We start from the raw sequence: 27,810 nt of genomic DNA, 5'->3' as shown, positions 1-27,810 counted from the left end.
TTCAGGTTCATTTATTTGGTTTAATGTTCAATCAGTTCATGAACTTGTATCAATCTATTGATTAATAAATGGGATGTTATTTTACCAGTACTGGTTTTGGTTTTATGATTATTCCTGCTATGAGAAAAAGCCTGTTTAAAACAATTTTACACAGATCTGCACAATCTTCCCCCTTCTGTAAGAGCAGAGTCCACCAGTTCTCATTTCAGCTGCCTCACGGGCAGAAAACATCTTCCCTCAGTCTCTTAGCCCGTCCGCTCCGCTCGCGCCGGCGGCCTCCGTCTTCCCCTCCCTCTCCCGGAGGAGGTGGCGGATGGAGGAGTTCTGCGTGGACAGGGTGCTGGAGAGGAGCGGCATCAGGCTCCTGAAGCCCTCCCTCAGCTCCACCACGTGCTTCTCCAGGCTGTGGATGTGCGAGTCCAGCTCCCCCCTGCAGCCCTGCACCTCCGCCAGCACGTCGTACATCAGGCTCTGCATCTGCACCGAGGGAGGAAAGGTTGTCAGGGAGTTAGGCCCTTACTTTATCCGGGTGTTTTAAGAAGAGCTGGTAACATAAAGGGGTGCCTTCACTTGCCTCTCTCACCTTGCAGAGGTCAACGAGTGTGCTCGCCTGATCTGCAAGGATCCTCTTTTCCATCTTCACTCTCCGCAGCCTGGAAATTTATCAGTTTCATTACTTTTTTTTTTTTTTTTGCACCTTTTACATGCAACACCATCAAGGGTTTATGAGGTGAAAGCAGATCAAATAAAACTAAGGAAGACGTACAATTAAAGCAAACCTAACCTGAGGGACAATAGTAAACGCTAAAGTATATTGTAATGATCATAAAGTATAAAATAATTGCCCCTTGTAGAGTACCATCTACCCGAAGTGTAAGAGCAAACCTCCAGCAAGGTCTCAGCCGAGCCACGTTGGGGCTTCAGCAATTTCATTTTTAAATGGTAGCTTTTATGTATTATTTTTTTAATGCCGCCTTCTTGGCCAGGCCTTGCTTGTAAAAGAGACGTTTTGATCTTAATCAGTCTGCCTGGTGAAATAAAATAAAAAATAAAAGTTTTATTCCATTAAGTCTTATTTGAACATTGAGGAGCAAAGATATCTGAATCCAGAGGACTTCAAACAATCTGCACGTCTATAAATGGTATCAGAAAATGTCATTTGGTTAAACTCGCAGTAAAGAAGCTAAATTGAAACTGATAACCGGTCGTTTAAAATCTGAAATCTGAGAAAAATGTAGTGGATTTGACATGTTTTTTATAGATTGATCAGAACTGCGTAAACACGAATGCAACTTGAAATACAAAATAAAAGTTCTAATTTAAGGCATTGATTGTCGTGTCTTACTCGTGGATGGCCAGGAGGAGCTTCCTCTGGTGCATGCGGACTCTGGTGTCATCTCTTTCTCTTGACAGCTTAGTGTGCTTGTAGATGAGCCAAGTCTCTCTCAGCACATTTGCGGCAGCAATTTTTATCTAGTGAGGGGACGTGGAGGAAAAAAAAAAGAGTTACTGCGTGTTTATGCACATAACCTCCAAGTTCTCTTATTTACTGCACAGGCTGGACAACAGCAACAAACTGCGGCTATATATTCAACCGGGCTACGGACGTTTTGACTCCTCGTACTCGACTTTTAAATTAGAAAAACTCTCATTAGGTGAGAAGATTGTTGCTTTTGGCGCTTTCATTTAGTATCTTAAAAAAAAAGCTGCTGTATCAGGAAAACTTTCGGATGAAAAATTTCACCCTACTTGCACATTTTTACTCATTGGTGGCGTAATCTGATGGCACAAGGTTGTTTTTATACCAAAAGTCTGCTATTTTGTTCAATAAAACGAGTTGGTGTTCGGTTCCTGATGCCAAATGAGGCCCACGCTGTCTGCTGTCGTCTCAAGATATTTAATAACTCACCCTCTTGGATATGTGGGAGTCCATCATGAAGTTGTGAACGTGCTTCTCTGCCCTGGTCAGCTCCAGCTTCCTGGCGACCACCGCCACCACCAAGACCGTGCAGCCGGCTCCCTGGGAGAGTCAGGATTAGGCATTCGTCAGAGCCTGAGATAATCTTAACGCCGGCTCGTTCAAAACAAGCAAACTCGTCACCATTATCCCCGTGAGGAGGCAGATGCTGCGTCCGCAGTAGGTGTGTGGGACCACGTCTCCGTAACCGATGGACAAGAAGGTGACGGACACCATCCACAAGGCCTCCATGTAGTTGCTGCTCAGGTCCCTGTAGTTGTGGTGTCTGCAGGAGTGAAAGATTCTCTTAATGTGCTGACATGTTGTGATGCTCAATCCACTTGTGTTTAATATTTCACTTATGTGCGTCACATCAGGAATATTCTCATCTCCCAGCTGCGGGAGATTTACTGCAGCTCTGGAGCTGCAGAACAAATATGAATACCTTCCAGAAGTCTCGTGATTATGAAATATTAAACACTGCTGAGCACTAGCACATGATCACGCACCTCTCACAGACGTGCAAGCCCCACGCGGCCACAATCCACAGAGAGACGCTGAAAATCATCAGCACCGTGCCGGGGTAGGTCGTCATCAGCGTTTTCCCCACAAAGCGCGTGTTGAAGTGTATCTGGAGATCACAAATGTCGTCATCATGACAGTGGGGGGGGGGGGGGGGGGGTCAAAAGTCATATCCAGTCACTCTTAAATTTGCATCAGTGAGGGAAGGGATTAGCCAGGGGTGGGACACAATCAGAATGCGGGGGTTCACGGAGGAGAAACTGTGACAACCACACCTCAAGTGTGCCGGAAACATAAACATACCTACATAACGCAGCTAGATTTTTTTTAAACATAGCTAAATAATTGACTATGTAGTAGGGACACCAGTCATTCTGGCCTCAGTAGTTGGCTGATGGGAGTGAGCTTCTCATCATTTCATCCGGGTTGACTGACGAGGCTCTCGACCAATTGTGGGGAAAGAAATGTAAATTTGCGGGGGGGAAATTCAAAAAATATATATGAAAAATGTCTAATCAACCAAAAACTTTGCAACCCACCTCCCTGCAGTACCTCTACAGACCCCCTAGGGGCCCCCCGTTGAAAAGTTTTTGCTGAAAAAAATTCAAATTTCAGTTTAAACAACCCAAAGCCTGATCCCACACCTTGTTCAGCGCCCCGATGCTGCGGGAGGCCGTGTCGGTGAAGAGGCGGCTGTGCAGCATCATGGCCCGGCCAAGCAGGTAGAGCCTCAGGAACATGGGCAGAGCCAGGATGATCTCCAGCTCCGTCTCGGAGAGCGACAGGCGGGCCTTGGTCTGCTGGAAGTACGCCAGCACGCCCACTGGATAAGGATGAATGGCCGCCGCCGCCAGCTCCAGGACGATCAGAGCCAAGCGGTCCGTCGTCATGGCAATGCGCCAGTCTTCTGCACCGATGTCGTGAACGTAGAGCTACCGGGAGGGAGGGGGAGAGTGCGTTGTAATGAAATCGGGCTCTTTGAAGGAGCACGCCAAGCTATGGGGTCAGAGTATGGAAAGGTAGCCATCCATCATCGCCTCTCACGATGACGTTTTTTTTTTCGCCACGGGTTATAATAGACGTAAAAGAGGAGGAGGACGTGTACCTGCACCTCGCAGCAGTGGTACGCTACGATGAGGCCGAGCAGGAGGACAGTGGAGAAACTGATGACGGACTTGAGCACGATGGAGTAGATGGAGCTCTGTGGAGAGGGGGGACACATACACATGACATCATCATCATCTGCTGATTACAAAGCTCAACTCTACGGAATGGCCGTGGCAATCCTGCGTAAGCCTCTCATCTTATATACATGAACATAATCCACTTGCTCGGTGTAATGAACACGATCTTACTGTGCATTTTTCCGCCGCGTGCGATAACGACAACAATACCAGTGGATAGTGACCACAGCGTGATTTGCTTTCTCCTTCTCTGTTTAAACTTTTAGTAAAAGGTTAAAGGGAAAGAACTGGATCCATGTTTCTCCTCGGGGCTCTCTCTGACCTTGCTGTAGATGCTCCAGGAGAGCTCCGTCTCCATCACCATCAACACCACCCCGAACAGGCCCACAGCCAGGGCGCAGTCGTTCAGCCGCTGCCTCCTCAGGAACAGGGCCCTCCTGTGGACCAGCCGCCAGCCCATGTTGTGGGTCTTTTTGTACTCGTCGTCCTTGGCGTCCTTCTTCTTTTTGTGGCCGCGCTGAGGGCTCGGGCCGGGGCTGGGGCCGGGGCTGGGGCTCGGACCGGGACGCTCGGCCCCCGGCAGCAGGCCCGCGCCCTCGCACCGCTCCTGCCGATGCTGGGACGCCTCCGCGTGCTGCTGCTGGAGGTGGTCGTCCCTACTGGTGACAATGATCTCTGGGAGGCTGTGGCGGCTGTGCATCTCCAAGGAGACGTTGCCCAACTTGCGACGCGCCCGCCCCTCGGCGTCCCTGACGCCCAGGTGGGACCTGCTGGGACTCTTGAAGGGTGACCCGCGGGGAGAAACGGACACGTCGGTGAACGACGTGACCCTCTCCTGGAGTCTGTGCGGCCCCGCGTTCCTGGCTTTGCACGGCTGGTTCCGTTCCCTGTGCGCCGGGGCGTGTCTGCTCCCCGCCGACTTTTTCTCGCATTTCCTCTCTTTGCCTTTGGGCTTGTCTCCCCTCCTGGCCGAGCGCGGGGAGGGCGATACGTACAGGTGGCCGTTGTACAGAGGGGTGGTGGCCATGGCCTGGGTTCTGTCCATCCACACGGTGTGATCCACGGGCGCCTGGACCGTGTGGTGTATCCCACACTGGGGCGAGCAGGCCTGAGCCGGAGGAAGCATTCGTGGCGGGAGGAGGGGGCGGTGGTCCTCCACCTCGTCTCCATCCACCACTGACAGGTTCATAGACGGGGAGTGCTCCATGGTGAGAGGGATTAAGGGTCTTTTAAAGAGGGAGAAATACATGGAATATTAGACAAAACAAGGACGCAGTAAATTCAGCTGAACAGTCTAAAAGCAGATGTTTTATCATTTTTTTTATATCTGTTAAATTCACATCTATTCTGAGTTTAAATCTGAGTCTTTAGATTTAAATGTAAAAAAAAATTCACACACATTAATAAAAATTTTGTCATGTTGTAAGCTCAAAATGTTTTTAATCTTACCTTTTCAATCACGCTTTCCCCTATGAGGATGAAAACAGGCCTTTATTCTTACTTTTATATAATTATATATATATAAATTTCTTTTACTTCTCCATGTATTTCAGTCTCTGTTGAAGGTCACATCCGTGTCAAGTCAAACGGGTCCTCGCGTAAAATCCACTTGCAGCCACCTGGAAAGACTCTAACACATCAGTTTCATCCAAAACCTTAAATTAAATTAAAGAACCTCCCATTAAACCTTTGTGACCACGTTCAAAGTAGCGCTCCAAGATAAAAAAAATAAAAAATATTCCAAACGTTCCCGCATTCACGCGCGTATGAACTTTCCAGCAATCCATTAGCAGCCTCGGCATCCCGGAGCTCCTCCCATGGATCCCAGCAGAGGTTATGAACTTGTCCCACGCATGACGGCGACTTATGAGGTTGATGTCCATTACATTTCCAGTCATTTATCTCATTGTTCGGCTGTGATACATATATATATATATATATTTTTCTCCGCTCTGTGGCCGTCCACCATCAGAGCGTCCTCCTTAAAGCTGGAGGGGCTTAATGAAAACAAAGATCTAAGTTGCAGATGTTGCGTGAAGCCGAGGCAAAGACTGAGTCATCTGTCAGAGTTGTTTTTTTTTTTTTTTTTTTTAGACAGGATTGGCAGATTTCATCCTCCTCCCGGTACGTGTAGGGAGAGGACGTCTGCTTAAACCTGGGCGGCCTGAAAAAAAAAAAAAGTCTGATAAGAAGTGCTGTTATAGGGCATTTCCTTTGTAATTTGAGCCCCAGAGAGAAACTTTTAGAAATATATCTAATCTTCAGCAAGAGAATATCAGTCCTCAATAGCAATTCGGCAGATTAGCACCAAAGATTAATCAAGTGAGATGGAGATGTGACGCTTATGAGCTTATGAAATGTGTCGCCCCTCGATCAAACAATATGCACGGAGCGCACAGTGGAGTATTAAGCATTAAAGTCATAACAATGACATTCGGCATCATTTATTCAACCAAATCCGGTGACAGATGGGCCCACAGATAATAGAGCCTCCGGGAAGGGGGTATCCGGATAGTAGCAGGATAAAGAACGGCATTATCTAATCTGAAGACAACATGTATTTAAAGATGGACAGAGGGAGGAGGAGGGAGGAGGGAGGAGGGAGGAGGGTGGTGGTGGTGGCGGCTGAAAGTGAATGTGCACAGGTGGGAAGAGCTAAAGCATGGTCTGATCATCCACGCTGATTTTCTTCAGACGTCCTCTCCAGATGTAAAATGAGATTAATTATGCTGAAAGTACTCGGTTCTACTCAGGGACTTAGCCAGATGCTGCTGTCTGGATTTGTTTCTCGTTGCGCTGATATTCTCCCAACTGTCTGCGCCCCGGTGCATGGCTGTCGACATCAAAAACTCTCGTGGAGGGTAAATAAACTTCTCTCAAATATGAATAATTAATTTGCAAAAAAAAAAAAAAACTCTACGCTCTGCTCCGGTTTTACGGACCATGCAAATCTTCCTAGATGGCGTCGACCCCCCCCCATAACAAGACGCAGAAAGGTTACGTTGCACATCTGCACGGCTTCAGACTCAATCAAAGCTGCTGCCAAGCGCTTGTAAATTCTGGCTGCTGCCGCTCTAGCTGGTGGCTAAGTGTGTCAGTTCTTTTTTCGCTCCCTGGCCCGTAGCCAGCACACATCTTCAATTTTCTCTCCTCCATAGCAAAATCCTCCTCTGGCTGTTAAGAAAGCTTGAAGAGATTGAACTGGGATATTTGGGGTCTACTAATTGCTGTGGCTGGCAAATGGCAAAGCTGCTCCGTGACCCAAATCCTTGGCCGGTTCATCCTCTGGTCAGGAGAAGTTAATTGCTCCAGTCTGATCTGTTTGGGGATCATTAGACAAACGACAAACAAGCAGCAGAACTCGGAGACGATGGCGCTAACGAATTAAGCGTTTTAAAGGTCATAGGTCACGATTAAGGCTAAAAGAATAGTTGGATGAGAGGGTATGACAAAAGATAATACATTCTAATTTAGTCATACAGACATGTTTTTTGTGATTTTCTGAGAAATCAGAAGAAAATATCTCTATTTCTCCTCCTTTGTTAAGTTGCCCAGTCGTTAGCTTGCTAACCGTTAGCCTGAGTGTCTTTTAACTGTTGCCTAGCAGCAGCGGCAGTGTTCTCACAACTTAAAGGCCTTATCATGCTGTACCCACAAGCTCAAAATACATGAAATTAAAATGAGCTGATGCATAATTATTCAAATGTGACTAAAAATGTTTTTCACATTATTTAAATTAAGCAAAACTATGTCATCCCTGGCTACCCCCTAGTGTTGGATTAGTTACAGCTGGAGTCAAAGCCAGCTGCTTGTTTCAGTTTTCTTCTCAGGTTGTTTTTTTTTTTGTTTGTTTTTTTAGGAGCATCTGAGGCTGTTGGACACCTTAAAACCCGCTGCCAATTTATTACACCACTGCCACTGTTGTACCTAGGTTGATTTTATATTTTATCTTTCTTTTTTTATGCTCAATTAACAGCTATTTTTAAATAAGAAACAGCTTTTCGATTATTCCTCACGTCCTTAAAACATAGAGAATAGACAGAGAAGTTTGAGTGTGAGTTGGAACCACTTTGTTTTAGATTCAGATTCAGAACATTCAGCAATTTGATACACACGTGAGCAACATACATGGTCAACAAAGCGCTTTACGAAGCATATATACAAAAAACGCTAGAAAAAAAGCTAGAAATGCTGGAAACTTTTCAAACCATCCATAGAGGATGTAAACATGGCTGCATGAATAAAGCGAATAAACTGGATAAAGGAGCGTGTAAAGAGGAGTTACAGGCATTATGTATACATTTATATATCATATACTATAACCTGCGTGACTGAGAATCTTCACAGCTGCAAATTATGAATCCTTTTCTTTTTTGTTTTAAACGATTATGAAAAAAAGCCTCAGACCAAGGTATAAATACATGTCTCTGACTCACAGGTAACAACAGTGCGTGATATCCATCCTTTAAATGTAAGTGGCTAGCTTAGCTTAGCATAAAAACCGGAAACGTATTCTGTCTGGAGTCAGCTGTCAGGAAACCTCCTGGAAAACTCTGGTCTCACCCAAGAAATAGTAGTCAGGCACATAAACCCCAATAAATCCCTGTTGAGCTTTAGAGGCGTCTTCTGTTTTATATTCTGCAGCACGGATAATGTAGGTAGGCACCTTCTTTGATAAAGAAGGGTAAAAAAAAATGCGGAGTAAAAAAAAAAAAAAAGGTATTTACGATATTTTTGGAAGAGCTCATTGTGAGTCAGACGATGTCTAACAGAAAGACTAAGCTGAACCGAGTACTCTTTGATTTCACCCCATAAAATTTTATTGGATCACGGCCCACTTTCGTACGACCGCTCCAGGGTTGGCAGCATGTAGTCGTCCACTAGAAGAGGACTTCATCTATTCAACTTTACGCAAGACCGAGGGGGGGGGGGGAAGAGCCACTCTGACAAATCAGACGTCAGAGGCGTGCGGGTGGATGTGTGTGCTGGTTTTGTCGATAACACCCTATTAAGTGGAGGGGACGCGTCAGCGGAGGAGAGGGCCTAATCCAATCAACGGAGTAATTAAAAACACACAGCGCAGCAGCCCTGATGGCTGATGGCTGCATTGTCAGGGGCGGCATTCGGGGGGGTTGGTGAGGGGCAGCAGTCACGCCAGGTCAGAGCAATGGCCATCTCTGCAGCTGTGGAGTTACAGTCAGGATGAGTGAAAAATTAAAAAGAAATGTTCAGAAATTGAGGCCGGGCGCAATTAGAGAACCACGTTATTGTCCACACGACGGTCACAGCTGGCGTCACTACTGATCCCTGCTCAGTGTCTGCTGGTATTGTTTTTTTCCTAATTACCCTTCTTTTTATAGGGCTGACTCTCATCATCCTCCTCTATCATTTAGCCCAGTTTCTCCCTTGTTAATTACCACCGCCTCCTGGAAGAGAAATAATAATAATAAAAAGAAAAAAAAAAAAAAAGACTGCTGTGCCAGTGTGCAGTTGGAAAACAAACCACCAGATGTCACCCACGCCTCAGTGCCTCCAATCTGTATTTTTTTTTTTTTTTTTTTATGGAGCATAATGAATTTGGGTTTTGGCACAGTGTCACGGTAGTGCTTGGTGCATAACAGCACAAGGAGTTATTTTAATGAGATAAACTTGGAGTCAATTTTGCGCACGCTGGAGCAGCGGCAGCTATCTCGCGGATGCGGCGGCGGCGGCAGCAACAGGACGCGTCTCCTCTGATGATACATTACTGATGGCCTCGCTCCACGCTTGGTGCAGCTTTCCCCTGCTTTAACCGGTGACTTGGCCATCCTTCTTTTCGCCTCCGAGGGCCACTCTCCGTCCTCTGCGTGCAGCCGAGCATGAATCTGGGGCTCGGGAGCGCTCAGGATGTGTGTGTGACAGGCTGCTCGGGAGAGGGGGGTAATTCCGAAGGGCAGTAGAAGTAATAGGGTAATCTATTATACAGTCCAACTCTTTCTTCTCCCCCCTCCTCCCCTCCTCCCTCAGTCTTTCTCGCTGCCTCTGCCCTTGCATCAGCATTTCACGAGGACAAATGAGAAGTAGAGTTTAACTATGCACATTTCCGTTGCCCTCCTGCAGAGCCCAGCACTTTCTCAATTAAACCGGAGTCCATCTCCCCCACCGATTCAGAGCTCGCCCCCCGCCGAGCACACGTACCAGACACACAGTTTCCAGGCCAGCCGTGCATGACCGTAACCACTGCGCCGTGTTATCATACATAAAACCATCTGCCACATATATATATAAATATATACATGACATATTTCTTTTTGACACAGTGCGCATGTCAAGCAGCCATGTGCACGGATCATGTAAAAGTGGTGGTGGAAATGATTTACCAAGTAATCACAACAAATCCCTGCTAATCAGAACAATCCAATCCCTCCATTAGTGATTGACTGTTACTTTTTGCTCTTTCCCCCGCATAAATAACACCTCTTCCACTTTTGCTTTTGCTTTTCTTCTCTGTTTGTTACTGCTGACCAACGCGGGGAGGCCACTTTCCCACTCAATCAATTCTCCATTCCTGCGCCTCATCTGTTTCCATTGTCTCCAAAGAGGTCAACTCGTGGCGACAGAGCAATTAAAAGCGCTCCGTCCTCCACCTCCTGCTCCGTCTTCACCCCTTTCACCCCCCGCCACCGCTGACATTTCTCTCCCTCGCGCTCTCCATTTTAGTCCCACCTCCCGGAGAGACGAGGAGACAGGGAAAGAGAGAGCTCACGGCCGCCGTCTCCTCCTCCTCCTCCTCCTCCTCCTCATCTTACGCTCCCTCTCTCTTCCAGCTCACACTCCCTTTCCCTCGGATGCTGACTGGATGCAGACCGGAGGATTTCCAGCAGCTTCCTGAGCCTGCGCTCCCTCTCCTCTCCTCTCCTCTCCTTTCTGTGCCCCCCCTCCTCCCTCCCTCCTCCTCCTCCACCCCTCCTCCTCTTCCTCCCTCCTCCTCCAACATCTGGAGCTTCTCCTCTTCTTGCTGCCTCCTCTGCTCCCCTGTTTCTTTACCACCAGGATGTGGCACTCGGTGGCTCTGCTCCTCTCTGGATTCTTTGCTCTGATCCACGGTGAGTCCGACCGGCATCTCTCCTGTCTTTCATTCTGTTTTCAAGAATCCGATTGCAGCATTTTAATAGGACAGCAGGAACCAAGCCGGTGTTGTTTGACCTGACTAAGAATTCAAAGTAAAAAAGAAATAAATATTAATAATAATAAAATACTCCAGGAGAAGAAAAGTGAGAATCTGTCTCACCTGTTTGCTTGCTTGTTTACATCAAGCAGTTGTGCTCTTATGTTCTTCCGGAGACGCATGTTTAGTTTAACCGTCGGACGTCGGATGATGCCTCTGCATGAGACGGTTTAACGGGGCAGATTGACATCTAAATCTGTGCGGCGAGGCAGGCGCCGGATGACAGACACAGTGTGTGCGGTGGGGGGGAGGGAGAAATCCGAACGTCTCCTCGCTTTCCTCTTCCCATTCCGGCTCGGGGAAAGCAGTGGCAGATCGGTCGGATCTCACCTACAGATCAGCTCGTCCGTCTTCGCAGACGAGGGCGACGGGGCACGAGTTGCAGCTCGAGCGTGGAGGCTTGACACAGCGGGCGAGAGCTCAGAGAGAGACGGGCGGCAGACGAACTTTCCCCACGGGCACGAGTGCCGTGTGTGAAAATGTGTCCGTCCCAGACTAGAAGCTGTGGACAATAATAAAAAGACAGGGGGAGGGCGCCGGATGTAAAAGTTTCTATATTCTTGGCGAGCCGCCGTCTCAAGGACAAAAACATCCTGGGCTTTTCCATCACTTTGAAAGAAGCCACCTCTCGCATCTCTGCCTCCACGGGGGCTTAATCCTGTCATAGACTCAGCAGCGATGCTTGAAATTCCCCCTTTCAAACCCTTTAAACAATGTAATTGCATTATAGAGCTCGGCAAAGCTCCATACGTGTTCTGCACCAGCTTATTTACAGTGTGTAACGGCAGACTGAACCTAACCTGTTGTTTTCGATTGCTGCACTTGGTTTGGCTGTGTCATTATCGGCGCGCTGATGGAACAAGAAACACCGAAGCATTTTAAATTGGTTTGCGCGATTGTGGTCCAGCATCTGCATTCGACGTTTGATGCCTGCGTTACCTCTGAGCTCCTCAAACTAACCTAATTACAAATTCATTAGTGCCAATTACGCCCAGATAAGGTTTCCCACCATTGCTAATTAGGTTCAGATAACTAAACGTTCTCCACGCGTCCTCTGAATATCTTCTGTTTTCTTCTGATTCCCCTCAGTGTTTTTAAATATTCATGTTAAATATTTCAGAGCTGCACTTTTCTTTCCCCTGTGTTTGGTTTGCAAAGATTAAACCACTAAAGTTAAATGTGACCAATGGCGATGAAATGATTTATTTTTTTTTTTTATCATTTCTGCTAATTTCATCATCTTTATATTTCAGTCGCGTTCTTCTGGATGTATGTGGAGATAAGGAGTTTAAGCTCCTCAGGGCTAAATCTCTTGGTTTGATCATTATTTTTTTCCTGTTATCTTATTCCCCCGCCAGCTTTTTTAATTGCTGTTTTTCCTTGAGTGTTGGTGTCATTTTCGCAGGATACACAAACTTAATAATTAGAATCATTACTGCTGGTGAACATGCTGTGCAGTCTGGCTCGTCACGTCAGGTTTAAAGGGCATTTTTCCTTCCTCTTCAGTGTCGTTGCAAGGTCCTCACCAGAGGAACCTGCTCAAGAACCTCCTGAAAGACTACAACCGGATGGAGAGGCCTGTGGGCAACGACTCCCACACTCTCACCGTCGTCTTTTCCCTCAGTTTGATCCAGATCATGGACGTGGTAGGTGTCTCCCAGCTGAGCTTTCCTAAAGTGCACGTGTACTATGAGGTAGCTCCTTCTTCTTTTTCTTGTGGAACGATGACAAGGTGGAACTGATATTGAAATCCGCCTAAGAAAATAACTTAAAAATTCATTGGTGTTGAGTCAAGCATTCGGTTTGTTTATGCCTGAAACTGTGAAAGTGATAGCGCCAGAGATTTGAGCAAATATTTATCAATTTATTGGTAGACGTGGAGGTGTTTTTTTTTTTTTGTTTTTTTTGCAAAGTCAAAGAAAGATAACAATTATTTTATTGTTCTGCAGGATGAGAAGAACCAGGTGTTAACCTCTAACATGTGGCTGAGGATGGTAAGGCCTGACACGACTTCTCTGCAGCATGTAAATTGCTTCTAAAATTTAGGACGAAGTAGCTTCCCTGTCCTCCACTGAGATAGAAACTGTGTGTGTGTTAAAGAGCTGGTTCGATCACTACCTCCAGTGGAACCAGACCGAACACCCCGGAGTGAAGAACCTTCGCTTCACCACGGATCAGATCTGGACGCCGGACATCCTCCTCTACAACAGGTAAAACACGCACAAACACCTCGATCGCACGCCCCTCCCTCCCGCACGCACGCACGCACGAGTAATGTCACATCCTCCTCTGTCCTCCCTCAGTGCAGATGACGACTTTGACTCCACCTTTAAGACCAATATTCTGGTGAACTCCAGCGGCTACGCCGAGTACCTGCCCCCAGGTGAGCCTCCTTCTTTATTTCCCCGAACAGCAACGCCTCGTATCCGCAATCTACGCACGTCTCCGCTCTTTGTACACTTGACATTAATATTTTAACTGTTATAAAAAAGCATCCCTGGGTAGTCACTGCTTATGGATCTCTAGAGCTGAGTAACGCCTAAAAATAGGAGACGCTCGCTTCCTCCGCTTCCTGTCTTAACCCAAACTCACAACCCGGGTGGAAGTCTCTGAAAAGTAACAACACCCTTGGGTTTCCACGGTTCTTTGCTTTGTACTCTCTCAGTCTTTTCCTCAGACACCACATTATAGCGGCGTCAGAGCGGATCCCTCGCGTTGGCGAGGGAGGTTGAGCTGCGGCGGCTTTCTGAAGTGAAAGTGGAGCTCCAAAAGCCACCCTATCAATTCTATTCAGGGGGCATGTTTATTAATAGGCTGACGCTGGATGCGAGCCGCTTAATGCTGGGGATTTGGATCAATTAGTGGGAAGGCTGAAAAGGCCGTGTTCCGCTTTGGTGAAACGAGCCGGAGGAGGAGAGGTCTGACACATGACAGAAAGGGGGAAAATGGATGAGCCGCAAATGTGACGCGTCACACGAGCACGGCTGCAATTGCTGAGGTGTGTTCGGGGGCTTGGTTTTTGTCTGTAAATGAAAGGCAACAGGTCCGTGGGAGGCTGAGGCTCGACACGTGATAAATAATTCAGATGCGGAGGATCTGGAAGCGTTTGAATTACAATACATCGTATGGCTGCAGGTGTTGGGTTAACAGCGGATAAGGACGGCGACTGGAAGACGTTTATGACAATCTTGTCTCTGGGCCTCATAAAGGATTTATTTCTTAAGAATGAGGGAGGTTTATTTTGGGAGCTGCATGCGCTGTAGAAAAAAAAAGAAAAAAAAAAAAAGCTGGTGTTGCTCCATAGTTACTGGAAACGTTTGAGAGGCAGGTTGCAAAAGTACACCGTGCATGAAGCTGCATAGAGCAGAGGAGTGCAAAGCCAGACACAGCTACTCTTAATTAACAGCGTTTACAACAGTAGTTTTAGTATAAAGGCATCACCCTCAGGAAATAAAAGATTTTGAGTTAGTAACTGATTTTCAGAAGACGTGTTCCAAAAATAAAATGTATATCTGCTACTTCCACTACTTACCTCCCTACTCTTCTCCAACCTCTGCTTTCATTTAACTCTGAAGGCTGATTTGCATGTCGCTCATAATGAACGCCTTTGAAGGCTGCGAGGCTGCGCCGGCATTCTGCCTCCGCGCGTGTGTGCGACGCTTTTAACGAGCTGGATTATTTCAGTAATTATTTAAAGAGCTGCAGTTTCCCAACAACACTTTTAGGTTCATTGTGATTCTTTCGTTTGGGGAGGGATACCAAATGGGCCTTTACGATTTTTTACGCTCGCGTGTGCCCATGCCACTGTATTTATTTTGCATGACAAAAGCGGTAATCTGGTTAGGGGACTGTGCACAGGCTCCCTTTCCCAGTGTTTCGCTTCTATCTCCGAGGCTTAGCTAGCAGCTGTGTGTGCGAGAAGACCGCGGAAGCTTCGTTTGTTTGCAGGGGACAATATGCGAAACCTGGGAGAGACAACGCTGCCAAGTTTTTATGGACGTTTCTTTGTGACGGCAGGCCGTGTCTAATCTCGTCTTTGCTTTCCCTTCTACCACAATGGTAAACTCTCTGTAGATCTGCACAGTCTACAATCAGTCCCACTGCAGTGTGCAGTTCTGGCTGCGATGCAACACATTTCAGACGATTTTATGGTGGTCTTGAAATAAAAGATTGGTTCTCTCTAACAGACTGATATTCAGCGCAGTCTGTCTGTCCTCATCTTTCCTTTGTCACCTCTGCCCTTGGCGCCACAGGGCTCAATACCGCAACTTCTTAACAAACCGGCTGTAGAGCTTTGACTCTCTGCCGTCTTTCCCTTCTGTCTTTTTCCTCAGGAATCTTCATGAGCACGTGCAACGTGGACGTCCGCTGGTTCCCCTTTGACATCCAGAAGTGCGAGTTGAAATTCGGCTCCTGGACGTACGACGGCTGGCTGCTGGACCTCCAGATGAACGACGCCGACATCTCGGGCTACATGCCCAACGGAGAGTGGGACCTCGTGGGTGAGTGAAGAGAAACCCTTGCACGTCGCCCTCACCGAAAACGTCCAGTCATAAAGCAGCAGAATTAGTTTCTCTCCACCAGGTGTTCCCGGCTCAAGGAACGAGCTCTTCTACGACTGCTGCAAGGAGCCCTACCCGGACGTGACGTTTGTGATCACGATACGGCGGCGGACGCTCTACTACGCCTTGAATCTGCTCATCCCGTGTGTGCTGCTGTCCTCCATGACCTTGCTAATCTTTGTGCTGCCAGCTGACTCCGGGGAGAAGATATCGCTAGGTGAGTGGATCAGACGCGGCTGTGACAGAGGAAAGAGGTGGACTGAAGGGAGCTGCAGTGGAGCAAGGACATGATGAGAGTTGGAGAAGTGGTCTTTTTGGATCCAAAGCGCATCTTAGTTGTTTAAATCTTTAAGAAGGTAGACAAGTGCACATTATTTTACCTTTTTTTTTTGGTGGTTTCAGTCACGCTGTAAAGACAAACCAGGAACCTATCAGTTCATGATCTGATGTCTTAGTCTCTGGGGGTAATTGCCAATGATTTGGAGCTTCTTGTGTGGCTAGCTGATATTTGAATAGAGAAAATACGGGCCAGGACTTTCTGGAGCTTAAAATGACTTCACCCAAATCACGTAAATTGTTTACACTCAGTTCAAGCTCGGTTTACACTCCTGTAACGGATCTATGCAGGATGTGGCCTGTGAAAACACTGATTCCTGTGCTACAGTGTAGGTTTTCTTGAAAACGTCACAAGGACATGTTGCGTAAGGCAGAAGGAGTCTCGCTGAGAGATGTGGATAAAGAAAAGCCTTTCAGATCAATCGCAGCCGCAGTCGTCTGCGTACATTTCTGTACGTCAGACTATTGTTTAGACTGCAGAGCGATGTCTTACCTGTGGCGTAGCTCCGGCACAGAAACAGAAACAGCTCTTTTTTCCTCTCTACACCGACCTTTTACCTGCATGCAACAAAAGCCAAGTCTGACCAGTCGATGCGAGTACTATCAGGGCTCTGAGAGTTTTGAATTTAGCTTGTAATGAGATTTTTCTTTCCTGGGAGAAGGGGTTTGTTTAAAGATAACCTCCCATGACTCATAAGCAAATATCCTGTATAGTTCCTAGATTGTAATAAGCAACTGTTAAATAATAATACTAATGATAAATTAAGTGATGAAGTAATTACCAGATCACACACCTTTTCTTCCAGTTCTTCTTTGACGAGTGCACATTTTCGCGTATTTGCGTGGTTAAGGCGCTCCGAATTTCACCTGGCAACGACAAATACCGTTTTCTGATTGGCTGATTGGCTGCTGGTATTTTCTGACTGGCTAATTGGCCGCTGATATTTTCTGATTGGCCGCTGATTAAAGCAGAGCATCCGGCCTTTGCCTCATAGAAGAGAGTAGCAAATTAGGCCACTCCCCAATTTTAGCGAAAACAAACCACTGGAGGTAAATACAAATAATCAACTAACGTTGGTCAGGCAGACAAATAGATAATGTCGTTGCAGAGCGACGAACGTTACATAGAAAAACGTAAAAACGTAACGTAACTCTGTGCTGTGTCTCAGAGTTACGCAGCAACGTCCCCAAGGGGGCGTGGCTTTACCGTGACGTAAAGTTACTCTCTTCCATCTAATCATAGATCACTAATCTCTTTTAAAATCTATGTATGGAGAGTTTTATCATTTTTCAGCATGGCAAATGTCATGTGTGTCAGGCATGCATGAGTCTGTAGAGCCCTGGTCCTATGGACATAGATGTCATAACCTGTGAATGTAGCCTGCGCTGGTTTCAAGCCACTCATACTTGTGCACTCATGGGTCTGGCTTTCTCTGTAAAAAATTCCACCCCAACGTTAGACGAGTCATACAAATGTCTGAACCTCCGAGCCTCCTCAGCTAACCTTTCCTCGATGTGATCTATCGGCATTGATCCAAAACAATCAATTTGAAAACTGAGAGGTGTAGAAGCAGGCAATACTAAATCGGTTACACATTACTACCAAGTAGACCGATCACAGCTCCGCCACAGTGTATAGTTACATTTCTGGGGAGGTGCTCGTCAGTTACAACGCTGGCGTCTGCATATGATATGTGATGTCACCGTAGCTTGAAATTGCAGAAGCAGAAGCCTAAACCGCCTATAAGGCTACAGACAGAAACAAAAAACCTTCCAGTGCCAAAATCTGGTCCACTGTCTACAGATTATATGCAAATGTTATCAGGGGAAACTTCAACAGGGCACCTTTAAAGGAGACTGATATTAAATGCACATCTGCAGCCATTTCTATTTCTATTAAAGTATTTTTTTTTAACAATGCTGCTCAACATCAGGGCTCACAAACACAAACTAAAATCTCCTACTCGAGGGCTCTCATGTTTCTGGGTGTGAATACAGAAGTTCGTAGCTCGCCTGAAGATGTTCAGAACAAGCAAAGCACCAACAAAGGCTAAAAAAATAAAATAAGATGAAGGAGTGGCACTACAGACTAAGGGGAGGCCTGTACGAGGGTGAGAGCCGCGAGAGAGGAGAAGGATTACAGGATAAAATAGAAAGATGAGAAATGCCAGGAGGAGGAACAGAGAGCGATGGGTGTGGGAAGGTGGCAGAGAGATAAAAGAGACAGGAGAGGAATGTGAAGAGGATGAGAGGGGACAGCGCAGAAGAGAGAGATGGAGAGAGGGGGAGGACGGGTGAGGAGGGGAAGGCGGGAGGCGACCGGATCGCACATTAACAGGAACAAGGAGCGCGAAAGGAAGCAGAGCTGCGACCGATTATTTTAATATCAGCCTGTTTTGAGATGAATGGAGCTCATCTCTTTGTCACATTAAAGAGTCCAGAGTTCAAATTAGAATGGAAATAATTAATATATAAATAATATATAATGAGTGATATATTTCATCAATTGTTAAAGCAAAAAATTAAAAGATTATTATTCTGTCTTTATCACTTCAATTAGGACTGCACTGTATGACCACAAATGTATATCATGGATTTTTTTCTCATGCATAATCAGGTGTTCACAACACTTTCTACTGGTTGAGAGAGGAATTAATGCACCAGATTGACTAAGGATGGACTATTTTACTGTGATGATGAGTAAATATTAAAACGGTTTGCGTGGCCCTGTGTTAGCACTGCCTGCTGATGTGGAAATCCAGGGACATTTACAGCTTGGAGATAAAAAAATAAATAAATGTTATCAAGATGAAATAAAGGAACAGGGACCATTACGGTTTCATTTAGTTTGACATATTTATTCATATCTAAACATATTTCTATGTCTGTAATGTCAATAGAAGCGTAGCTGGCTACCGTAATAGTTGTATGCGTGCAACATTTTTTTTTTTTTTTTAGCTAAAACAGCTTTAGCTGCAGGTCAGGTCGTCCAAAACTGGGACTGTCCCCAGAAATCGGGGACATCTAATCACCCTAAAAAAAAAACTAAAAAAAAAACAACCAAGACAACACCTTTTTTTTTTGGCACAAGTCCTCTCGTCCTGCTGCTTAATTTTTGTGATCTTCACCACGCCTTACAGTGACGCGCCATGCGTCTTTAGTAACGCTACACTGAAAATGGAAACAGTGTCTTGCGGTGCAACACTCCGAACGATGTGTAATCAAATGCACCGGTATGCCAGTATATTAAAAATTAATATCATAACAGAAAAAATACCGGTTTTCTGTATGAACCACCCAGATCTACTTCAAATTAACTGTTTTTTATCATTTGTCAGAAAAAACATCAATCTGAATATTTCACCTCTGATTTAGTGAAATTATAACCCATAATTTACATGTTTTTTAAAAAAAATTATTCAGATAATTAAAATAGGGTGCCAGATCTGACCTAGTAAACCTTAAAATGTGCCTTTAAATGTCTATAGATGTTATTCTCTCTGAGAGGGAAGCCACAACAGCCTTGTCAAAGCATATCCTTAACCTCAATACAAGATGCATTACGCAGCATTTCTCTGTAGGGGGAAAAAATGCTAAGCCGTACACACACGGCCAATTAACCTATTGATGTAATTAAAGCTAGTGAATTGATTTTTTTGAGGGGGGGGCTCTTACACACTGCCTTCCAGGAAAATACTCTGTCACTTGGCTTGATGGAGGAGACACAGGGACCAAGTGGCTTTGCCCCGAAGGATGAGGGGAGCTTTTAGAAAGAGTCAGTGTCACTGCTGAGAAAAAAGCCCACAACCACATTTCTAATCTATTTGCGATCATATTTTATCTATGAGTGTAATTGAATGCTTCTGAATGGGGACAGTTATGCCAGCAAAGCACTCCTTAAATTCTCTCTGTTGGAGAAGTGAGACAAAATATAGTGCGTAGGTGAATAAATGAAGATGAGGTGTGTGCTCGCATGCGCACAGAGGGAGTCTTCTAAGAAGGAAATCTTAAAAAAATGCTTATTTTTTTCTTTTTTTTTTGCCGCAGAGGTAGAAAACGTCAAAAAGTAATTCACTGTCTGAGCATTAGCCGACCATTTACATAAATCGAAGCTGATCTCGTCCTGACCATTTATCAAAAAATACCAAACAGACTAATGTAGTTTCTCACAAGAGGACGCGGCGACTCGGCTGAGGAGGAGGCTGAACCACAGTATTGATCGCCAAACAAAATGCAGTTAAATCATTAGGTTCTATCTCTCTGTTCTATCCGTAGGTATCACCGTCTTGCTGTCTCTCACTGTTTTTATGTTGCTGGTCGCAGAGATCATGCCGGCCACGTCTGACTCCGTCCCTCTTATAGGTAGGTGGAAGACAGAAGTTTGTGTTTTTCATGTCCACACGAGCCAGTTAACTGGACGCCCAATTAAAACCTGCTGCCATTATAGACTGTCAATAAGGAATCAAGCTGTTTTGTCCATCGATCAATATCTATCAATGTTTTGTCTCTAGTGGCCAATTTCTCTGCTGTAGTTTTTGCACCACAGAAATATATGAACATAAAAGGTGGACGTAGCCACAGTGAAGTCATCAGCTTGTTTGTAGCGTAGTGTTTGTTTTTCTTTTGGAACCAGAAGTGACCATATTTGGGCAAGAAGGAGGAGATGGGGACGAGCAAGGGGTGAATCTAACTCAGAATCAGATGTACCTCTCTTTGACACCACTTTCTTTAACGACTTTTATAAGTGATGTTAAACATTTCTTGATGGGAAATATCCAAATACTTTTGGAGCCAGCACCTACAAACGATCAGCGTTAGCACACATTAGCATCGTCTTCACTTTCCAAACACAGTGGCTGCCTCCATCTTTTTTTTTTTTAATATACAGTCTATGTTGAGAATTAGCTTCTAGCTGAACAATGGTGGTTTGTATGGAAGAGTATTAGGGCCACCTATGAGAAAAAAAAATTAGATCAAATTTTTTTTCATCATGCACTTTGAGAGAAAAAGTCAAAAGTAGAAGCTAGTATGTTTGACAGTTTCAATGTATATCATGTTCTTTATCTTAGTTTGCTAGCATGCTAATATTAATAAAATTTTATATTTGGGTCGCAAATATCTATACAAAAAGTCATGGCAATTCACTGAGTTGTTGAGATTTTCCCAGGGACCAGCGTTGCCGTCGTTAGCACCTCGCTGTTAGCGCCAAGCTGTTAGCGCCACGCTGTTAGCCAGGTTTAACGCAGAGGTATTGACAATCTCAAAAGATTTCCCGACCCTCTAAATCCAGACACAGCACCGTCACAACATACCACTACAAAAGAGGCAGAGTAGCAATGTGCCAAAAAAATATAATAAATATGGAACAGAATTTATTATAGCCACCTGCTCTCCTTAAATTTTAATTGGCTAAATTGATAGCGGGCACACTGCTGGAAAATATGTTTAGTGAGCTAAGACTGCAGCCAGAGACAGATGCAAGGCCATCTTTGCCTAAAGACACAAATCCTGGACATTAAAAACCTGAGGGGAAAAAAATGCAGAGTCATAATCACCAGAGTGCTGCTAACAGCATCATTTTGTGTGATGATTTTTACCAACACAATACACAGCACAAAGGGGGAGGCAGTAGTGTTAGTATGAAGATTCACCTTGAATCTTTCTATTGTTCCTCAGAAACAATCAAAGGAGCGCATAACACTGACCTCGAAGTGTTTTAAAAAGAAGTAGAAGTATCTAATAATATGGCCTTGTGGATTTCTTTATATTTTTTTCACAGTCTATAGATGTTTGTTGCCATGTGTGTCACATCTGAGTCTGCCCTGTCCACTGTCAACGGGCTAGAGCTCACAGTGACTTTAAAATGAAATACTGTCCGGTGCTCTACTCCTGCCAGGTCAGTACTTCGCCAGTATAATGATCATCGTTGGGATGTCAGTCATCGCCACCGTGGTGGTTCTGCAATATCACCACCACGATCCAAACGGAGGGAACATGCCGAAATGGGTGAGTGTGAGCTTGCGCAGTTTATCGCGACCTCATTATCGGTTACATGCAACGTGATATTTGGCGTCGGTCTCGACATTTCAGAGGTTTTTGTTAATGCTAGTTGCAGCTTTGGTTTCATTCTTCTGCTCGCTCTGCCATTCTAAATAACATTTCATGAGCTTGTTAGTGTTACCTGCGCTCCTGTGCCAGTTTCCTCTCTCTTTTTTATTCTCTGACTTCCTCTGCTGTGACTCATCCAGCAGTGTCAGTCTGCCTGAGTGTGTTCATCAAACCCCTCGCCACAGACTTCAGCTGGAGTGCATTTCAAAGCACTCTGGCTATGTGGGTGGATTCGATTTGGCTCATTCCGTCTTTTTTTCCCCTTGCCTTCTGTTTAATGCTAAAAAAAAGTCTTCGCAAAAGATCAGCTCTTATATGAAAGTATCTAAAATTGAGAAATGCGGGAAATGTAGTTTATTATGTATCTGTTGCGTTGTTTTTGGCTCTGTAAGATGTATTTATGTCTTGATTTATGTTTTGGCGGCAGAGAAAAAATTGACAAGCCTGCAATTATTGATGCATGCAAGTGGCTCCGTTGTATGGGAGCGCAGATGCTGTATGTATTGATGGATCGCAAGGACGTTCTGTTGATGAATGGCCTGTTCAGAGAGTCCAGCGGCCAATTAACGAGCTAATTGATGTGGTTCAGATGAGGGCATCGAACCGGTTCATAATTAGCCTATAGAGCAGACAAAAACAACATCAACAGTGTACCAGCATACCTGTTAGCCGGCGAACATGCTCGGTGGAGACTAATTGAGCAGTCATCTGGATATTAGCTTCTCGTTAGTTGCCAGACACCCATCTGGATGCTGTTGAGCCTATATGCCCTTTCAGGGGACATGTAGTCTCTTTTTTTTTTCCAAGGGAGGCTGTTATATTGTAGGAAACAGGGAGATGATAAAAGAGAGTAGACTTGAAGGTTGTGCTGCTAATCTTCCCTTTATCTTAATGCTGTAGTTTACTGAAACATTACCCCAAGCTCATTACCGTCACAAAATAGTAATCGGACAGTCGATCTCAATGATTCCACAGTTTGAATTTAACGGCGCCGTTGTGAGATTCCTCTCTGAAATCCAGTTAAAGCAAAGAAAATAAAAATCCTCTTTGCCTCAGGCGCTTCAGCTTTGTGTCCCTGGCGAGGATCTTGTTCTTACACAAGCGCAGCTGTGGTTTGAAAACATCAGAACAGGGATGGAAACGTAGCTAACATCAGTCTGCAACAGATGAAGCTATTAGCCAACCTTTGAATGCTTTTCTGTTCAGCTCTGCGGACCCCCTGTTGAAGACCTACGCCTTACACCTTACACGTGCGTCTTTGTCCCCGCAGGTGCAGCTCGTTTTGTTGCAGTGGGTCGCATGGTTCCTGCGAATGAAGCGGCCCGGGGAGAATGACGACCCGGAGCGGCCCCCGTGTGCTCCCCACTTGCGCCGCTGCTCTTCGGGCTCGCAGAGCGGGAGCATCCCCAACCCCCCAGACCCGACGCTTCACCCGCTGCACCCGCAGAACCTGGCTCCTCTCCAAACGGGGCCCCTTCACGCGGGGCACCCTCACCTCCACGCTCAGTCCAGCACCAACAACAACGGGAACCTCCTGTACATGGGCTACCAGAGCATGGAGGACCCTTCGATGCTCTCGGAGACCATCCAGAGGAACAATATCGCCGCCGGGCCTCCGCGCGTGGCAGGAAGCCCGCCGCCGCACCTACCGTCACAGTTCTGCAGCTCCCCACCGCCGCCTACTCCTAATATGGATACCGTAGGGTGTCCTAGCACGGTCTCCAGCGGCGGGGGGTTCGGAGGCGGAGCGGGGGGCTGCTCGACTTCGGGGATAGGCGACCCCCAGCTGCAGGCTATCCTGGAGGAAGTGCGCTACATGGCAGACCGTTTCCGGGAGCAGGACGAGACTGAGAGCATGGCCGACCAGTGGAAATTTGCAGGCGCTGTGATCGATCGCCTGTGTCTGGTGGCATTTAGCGTTTTCAACATCATCTGCACCATCTCAATCCTCATGTCGGCTCCAAACTTTGTGGAGGCTATTTCGAAGGACTTTGTTTGAGAGCAAAGAGGAAAGTAAAAAAAAAAGAAAAAGAAAAAAAAGACGAGAAGTAAGCGTGAAGTAAAGGACGAAGGGAATTACATACAGGATAAAGGATGGAGTGGGCCCCGATCCAAGGAAACACAATTTCCAGCAAACTCTGTAAGGCTCTGTGATTTGTGATTGCAATGAACTGGGAAATAGAAAAAAAAAAAGGTTTTCTTTGCAATACGTCGTGTTTTGTAACTGAAAAATATGAAGAAAACAGGCGAAGAAGAAGGGGATACAGAGTGAAGTTAAAACGAGATTAGGGTGAGCAGGGTGCTTTATCAGATTCTTGACAAGGTGAAAAGGATTCTTGTAGTTAATTCAAAGACTTTCCTCCTAAATTAAGGGGAAAGAGGATCTATGAAGGGCTAAAGAAAGAGAGGATTATGAGTCCCACGCAACCGGCAAGAAAGCTCTTAAAGCAAGGGAGAAATCCGGAGAGGGAAAGAGACGGGCAGAGAGAGACGGGGACAGATCAGTGAGACAGGAGTTTGTGCTGTTTTATTTTGTTGAGGAGAGAAGACAGCCCCTCACTCCTACATGTTGAGAGAACACTGCACCGTTTAGAGTGACGCGAGGACGAGAAGGCGAGAGGAGAAAGAGACTTTTGCAAGGACAAACATCAAAGAGGAGTCGCGAACGAACAAGACTTCACCCCCCCTGCGAATTTTGGCAGAGCGAGCGGCTCGATGCTCGGATGTACAAAAGTGGACTGAAGATCAAGAGCGCAGCCGCACAGAGGAACGTAAGGGAATCTCATCTATTATTCAATCGCATCCATCTAATGACCGTCAAATTGAGCGGCCTCCGATAATCTTTAAGACTAATAAGCTTTTAAAACATGAAGTCTCCTCTCTGCTCGCGAGCCACTCTAACTTTCCGGGGCCTTATCTCTTTGAGGCGATTGCCAATCTGCAGCAATCAGCCGAGATATCAAAAGCTCCTCAGCGGCGCGCACAGTGTGCGGTGCTTATCACGGCCGGGAAAACGAATTAACCGGTCACCAACAACGCAGCGGCTGCACCACACTGGAGGCCCGAGCCAATGAGCGGCCGCCTAACTGCATCTGGCAGGTCGTAACAGCCCCAACGAACCTCATTGGATTTCGTATTAAAAGTTTACTAACTCAGACAGAAGGTCAGGTCTTTAACAGATCACGAGAGGCAGAAAAAGGGGACGAGATCATTAAAAGTCCTGAAATTAATACGGAGAAGAAACATCCCATCAAGTTCCAGTTAGACCCCCCCGAGAGGTTCACTGCTTCACGAGCTAAAACCAGAAAATGAGATTTTAATAGAGTTGTGCTTTCATGAAGTTGACCCGAGCGGATGAAGACGGTGAAGTAAAAATTGAGGAAATGGGACTTTTTCTTTTGCAAATTATTTTTTTTTTGGGTCACACACGTCTCTGCCAGCAGTTTAAATGTATGCGAGGTTAGCTTAGCTCGGTGCACAGGTGCACATGGGTTCCAAACGATTCAAGAATTTCGCTTAAGAATCAACATTAACAATGCGAAATTTGGGCCAGAATTCCCGAGGAGCACCCGCGGATGTGTCAAGAAAAAAAATTTAACGGGGAAGAACATTGAGCAGAACCCAAACCACACGGGGAGACCCATCTGCTTGAGGTTGGCCAGGCAGGGAGACAGAAACTGAACTAGAGTATGCATGATACAAAGGAAACTGATAGTGGATAAAAAGGATGGTTATTGCCAGAATTCAAAGCTTAGAAAAGTAGCGTGTGCTCATTTTACAATTAACAGAAAATTGAGAAGCACTGAAAACCTTTGTTCTTGGAATGGCTGCGTCTAAAATCAGTCTGAATCATTTCTGTGTGAAATATCTAGGCAGCATTTATAACACTTCCCCGAGTGGAACGGGAACGTAACCTTTCCAATACAGCGTGTTGGATATTCACATTACAGTTGCCTGACACTCGTCAGCCTCGATGCAAAATGATGACTCCTAAGTGTCTGAAATGCCAATTCACTGTGGATTAAAGTACAGTGAAGGAGCCGTGAGAGTTAATGAGGCAGGGATACCGAACACAGCCAAAGATAAGAAGAGGAGGATGAGTCATTCACAAAAAAAGAAGAAAATAAAAAAAGAAAAGCAACAGGAATCCTCCAGTTGCGAGTGTCGGTGAATTTCAATATTAGTTTTTCGTGTGGATGAAGCTACTGATAATAAATATAGATATGGGAGGAATGAAATAACAAATTCAGGTAGGATTATTCTGTGTTTTTCTGCGGCCGACCTTCACGCAGCCCACGCGGCTCCCTGGTAGGGAATCGAAAAGTGTGTTTCCCTGCGTTTAAAGTGTCTGAGCCAATAGACGACCAAACCATATATTCAAACTGTAAACAGAGACATGAAGTGGAGACGAACACTCTAATTAAAAGCTACAACTTGAAATGACTATATATATATATATATTTTGTAATGTCAACAAATCCCATTAAAAGTAAATGGTTTAATTTTATTAGACTACACAGCACCCTAGGGAATCTAGTGTTTTTATGGCACCAGGACTGTGTCTCGGACTGACCCTGAATAAACCTGTGTCCGTCGTAATGAAGGAAAATGACGTCCGGTTCAATGTGTGGCTCATTAATGTGTTTTTATGACAGGGATGAAAGAAAACTCTCAGGCTTTGGCTACATATGCAGACATTTTTTGTTTGTTTGTTGTTGTTTTTTTTTTTTGTCTTTTCATGGGATTTGATGACAGTGAGAAAAAAATATCGGATGAAGTATGTAAATGAGATTCCTGACCAATAACGTCTGTCTCTAGTGCCAATACTCACATCTTCTCACACCGAACTGCTTCACAGAATATAGAGGCAGTTTCTTCATATATATATGTATATATATATATATATATATATATATATACCTCTCTTCATCTGCTGTCTCCTCTCTCCTCCTCTCTTTAAAGTCTTCTTGCCGACAGAAGGTAAACTTCCTGCCAAGGGGAGTTTGCCAAAGGATGTTCTCCTTCGAGCACACACTGACACCTAACTAAACACTCACATCTGTACAGAGTATTTCTCATCCCGGATGAAAAAAAAAAAATAAAATAAAGGATTCTCTCTTTTTTTTTTTTTTAAATGCTTTTGGTTTACTCTGCTCCCTATCTTCCTGTGTTGACAGTGGCTGGCCCGACACCCAAAAGGAAGAGAAAAATGACAGTAAGGGTTTGGGGTGGGTGGGTGGGGGGGTAAGAGGAGGGGGAGAAAGTGCTGACGCTCACGTAGTGAGATCTGGACGGGTCCTTAATTGATCACTCGTTCAGGAAGGAGAGAAGAGGAGGGGGAGGGAGGGTGGGGGAGGAGGAGGAGGAGGAGGAGGAGGAAGAAGAGGAGGGGAGGGTTAATGGAGGAAAGAGGGGGCATGCTGGGTAATTCATCGGATTTATGAGGGACAGTGGCAGCGGGGAGATGGGCGCTCAGACAAGTATAACTCAGTCACACGCATCAAATGAAAGGCCAATGCACTATATCACTCCGCAAGGGAAAATATACACTTCAGAAATAAACAGAAATTAGAGGCATATTTTCATGCAACCCTACGCCCATAAAGGGGGGGAGGGGAGGGGGAGGGAAGGGGAAGGGGCTGTGCCTTTTGTGTATTTGTGTGTGGCCTTGACTGAGTCACTCAGTCAGTGTGTCAGACTGAGCAAAGAGTCAGAGGGGTGTATTTATAGTAGTGTGCCGGTCCTCATTCAGCCCAGGCAAGGCTCCCTGCTTGATGAGCTAACTCGACGGTGGAAAAATGTGCAGCGCTAGCAATCTGGCAGCACTTAGATTTACTGTGTTCACTCAGATGGAATAAAAGAAGAGAGAGTGTGTGTGTGTGTGTGTGTGTGTGAAGGCTGCGCGCGTCCGCAGGGAGGATGAGCCTCTGGGTT

General features: G+C 45.7%; 2 protein-coding genes across 5 annotated transcripts; one reads left to right on the top strand and one right to left on the bottom strand.

The window, feature by feature from the left end:
* Nucleotides 1-91: 91 nt before the first annotated feature.
* On the bottom strand, nt 92-16,328 carry LOC125019900 (small conductance calcium-activated potassium channel protein 1-like). Of its 4 annotated transcripts, XM_047604946.1 has the most exons (11): nt 16,262-16,328; nt 5,113-5,282; nt 3,986-4,889; nt 3,585-3,680; nt 3,124-3,411; nt 2,467-2,588; nt 2,102-2,243; nt 1,910-2,020; nt 1,346-1,473; nt 575-653; nt 92-477 (listed from the first exon to the last, which is right to left on the bottom strand). In XM_047604946.1, exons 3-11 carry the CDS (start codon nt 4,868-4,870, stop codon nt 238-240), a joined length of 2,091 nt encoding a protein of 696 aa, XP_047460902.1. In that variant the 5' UTR covers nt 4,871-4,889; nt 5,113-5,282; nt 16,262-16,328; the 3' UTR covers nt 92-237. The 4 variants fall into 4 exon arrangements, with proteins under 4 accessions (XP_047460902.1, XP_047460901.1, XP_047460899.1 ...); XM_047604945.1 differs by lacking the exon at nt 16,262-16,328 and having other exon boundaries at nt 5,113-5,585; XM_047604943.1 differs by lacking the exons at nt 5,113-5,282; nt 16,262-16,328 and having other exon boundaries at nt 3,986-5,106.
* chrna11 (cholinergic receptor, nicotinic, alpha 11) lies at nt 10,395-27,008 on the top strand. Its single transcript, XM_047604947.1, has 10 exons — nt 10,395-10,748; nt 12,377-12,516; nt 12,820-12,864; nt 12,971-13,080; nt 13,174-13,253; nt 15,205-15,372; nt 15,455-15,649; nt 20,044-20,130; nt 21,665-21,774; nt 23,147-27,008. Exons 1-10 carry the CDS (start codon nt 10,697-10,699, stop codon nt 23,873-23,875), a joined length of 1,716 nt encoding a protein of 571 aa, XP_047460903.1. The 5' UTR covers nt 10,395-10,696; the 3' UTR covers nt 23,876-27,008.
* Nucleotides 27,009-27,810: the final 802 nt, after the last annotated feature.

Source organism: Mugil cephalus, chromosome 14 (genome assembly GCF_022458985.1).
Source record: "Mugil cephalus isolate CIBA_MC_2020 chromosome 14, CIBA_Mcephalus_1.1, whole genome shotgun sequence".
NCBI lineage: Eukaryota > Metazoa > Chordata > Actinopteri > Mugiliformes > Mugilidae > Mugil > Mugil cephalus.
Note: the sequence above shows the minus strand (reverse complement) of the source record. Positions and strands in the feature narration are given on the sequence as shown.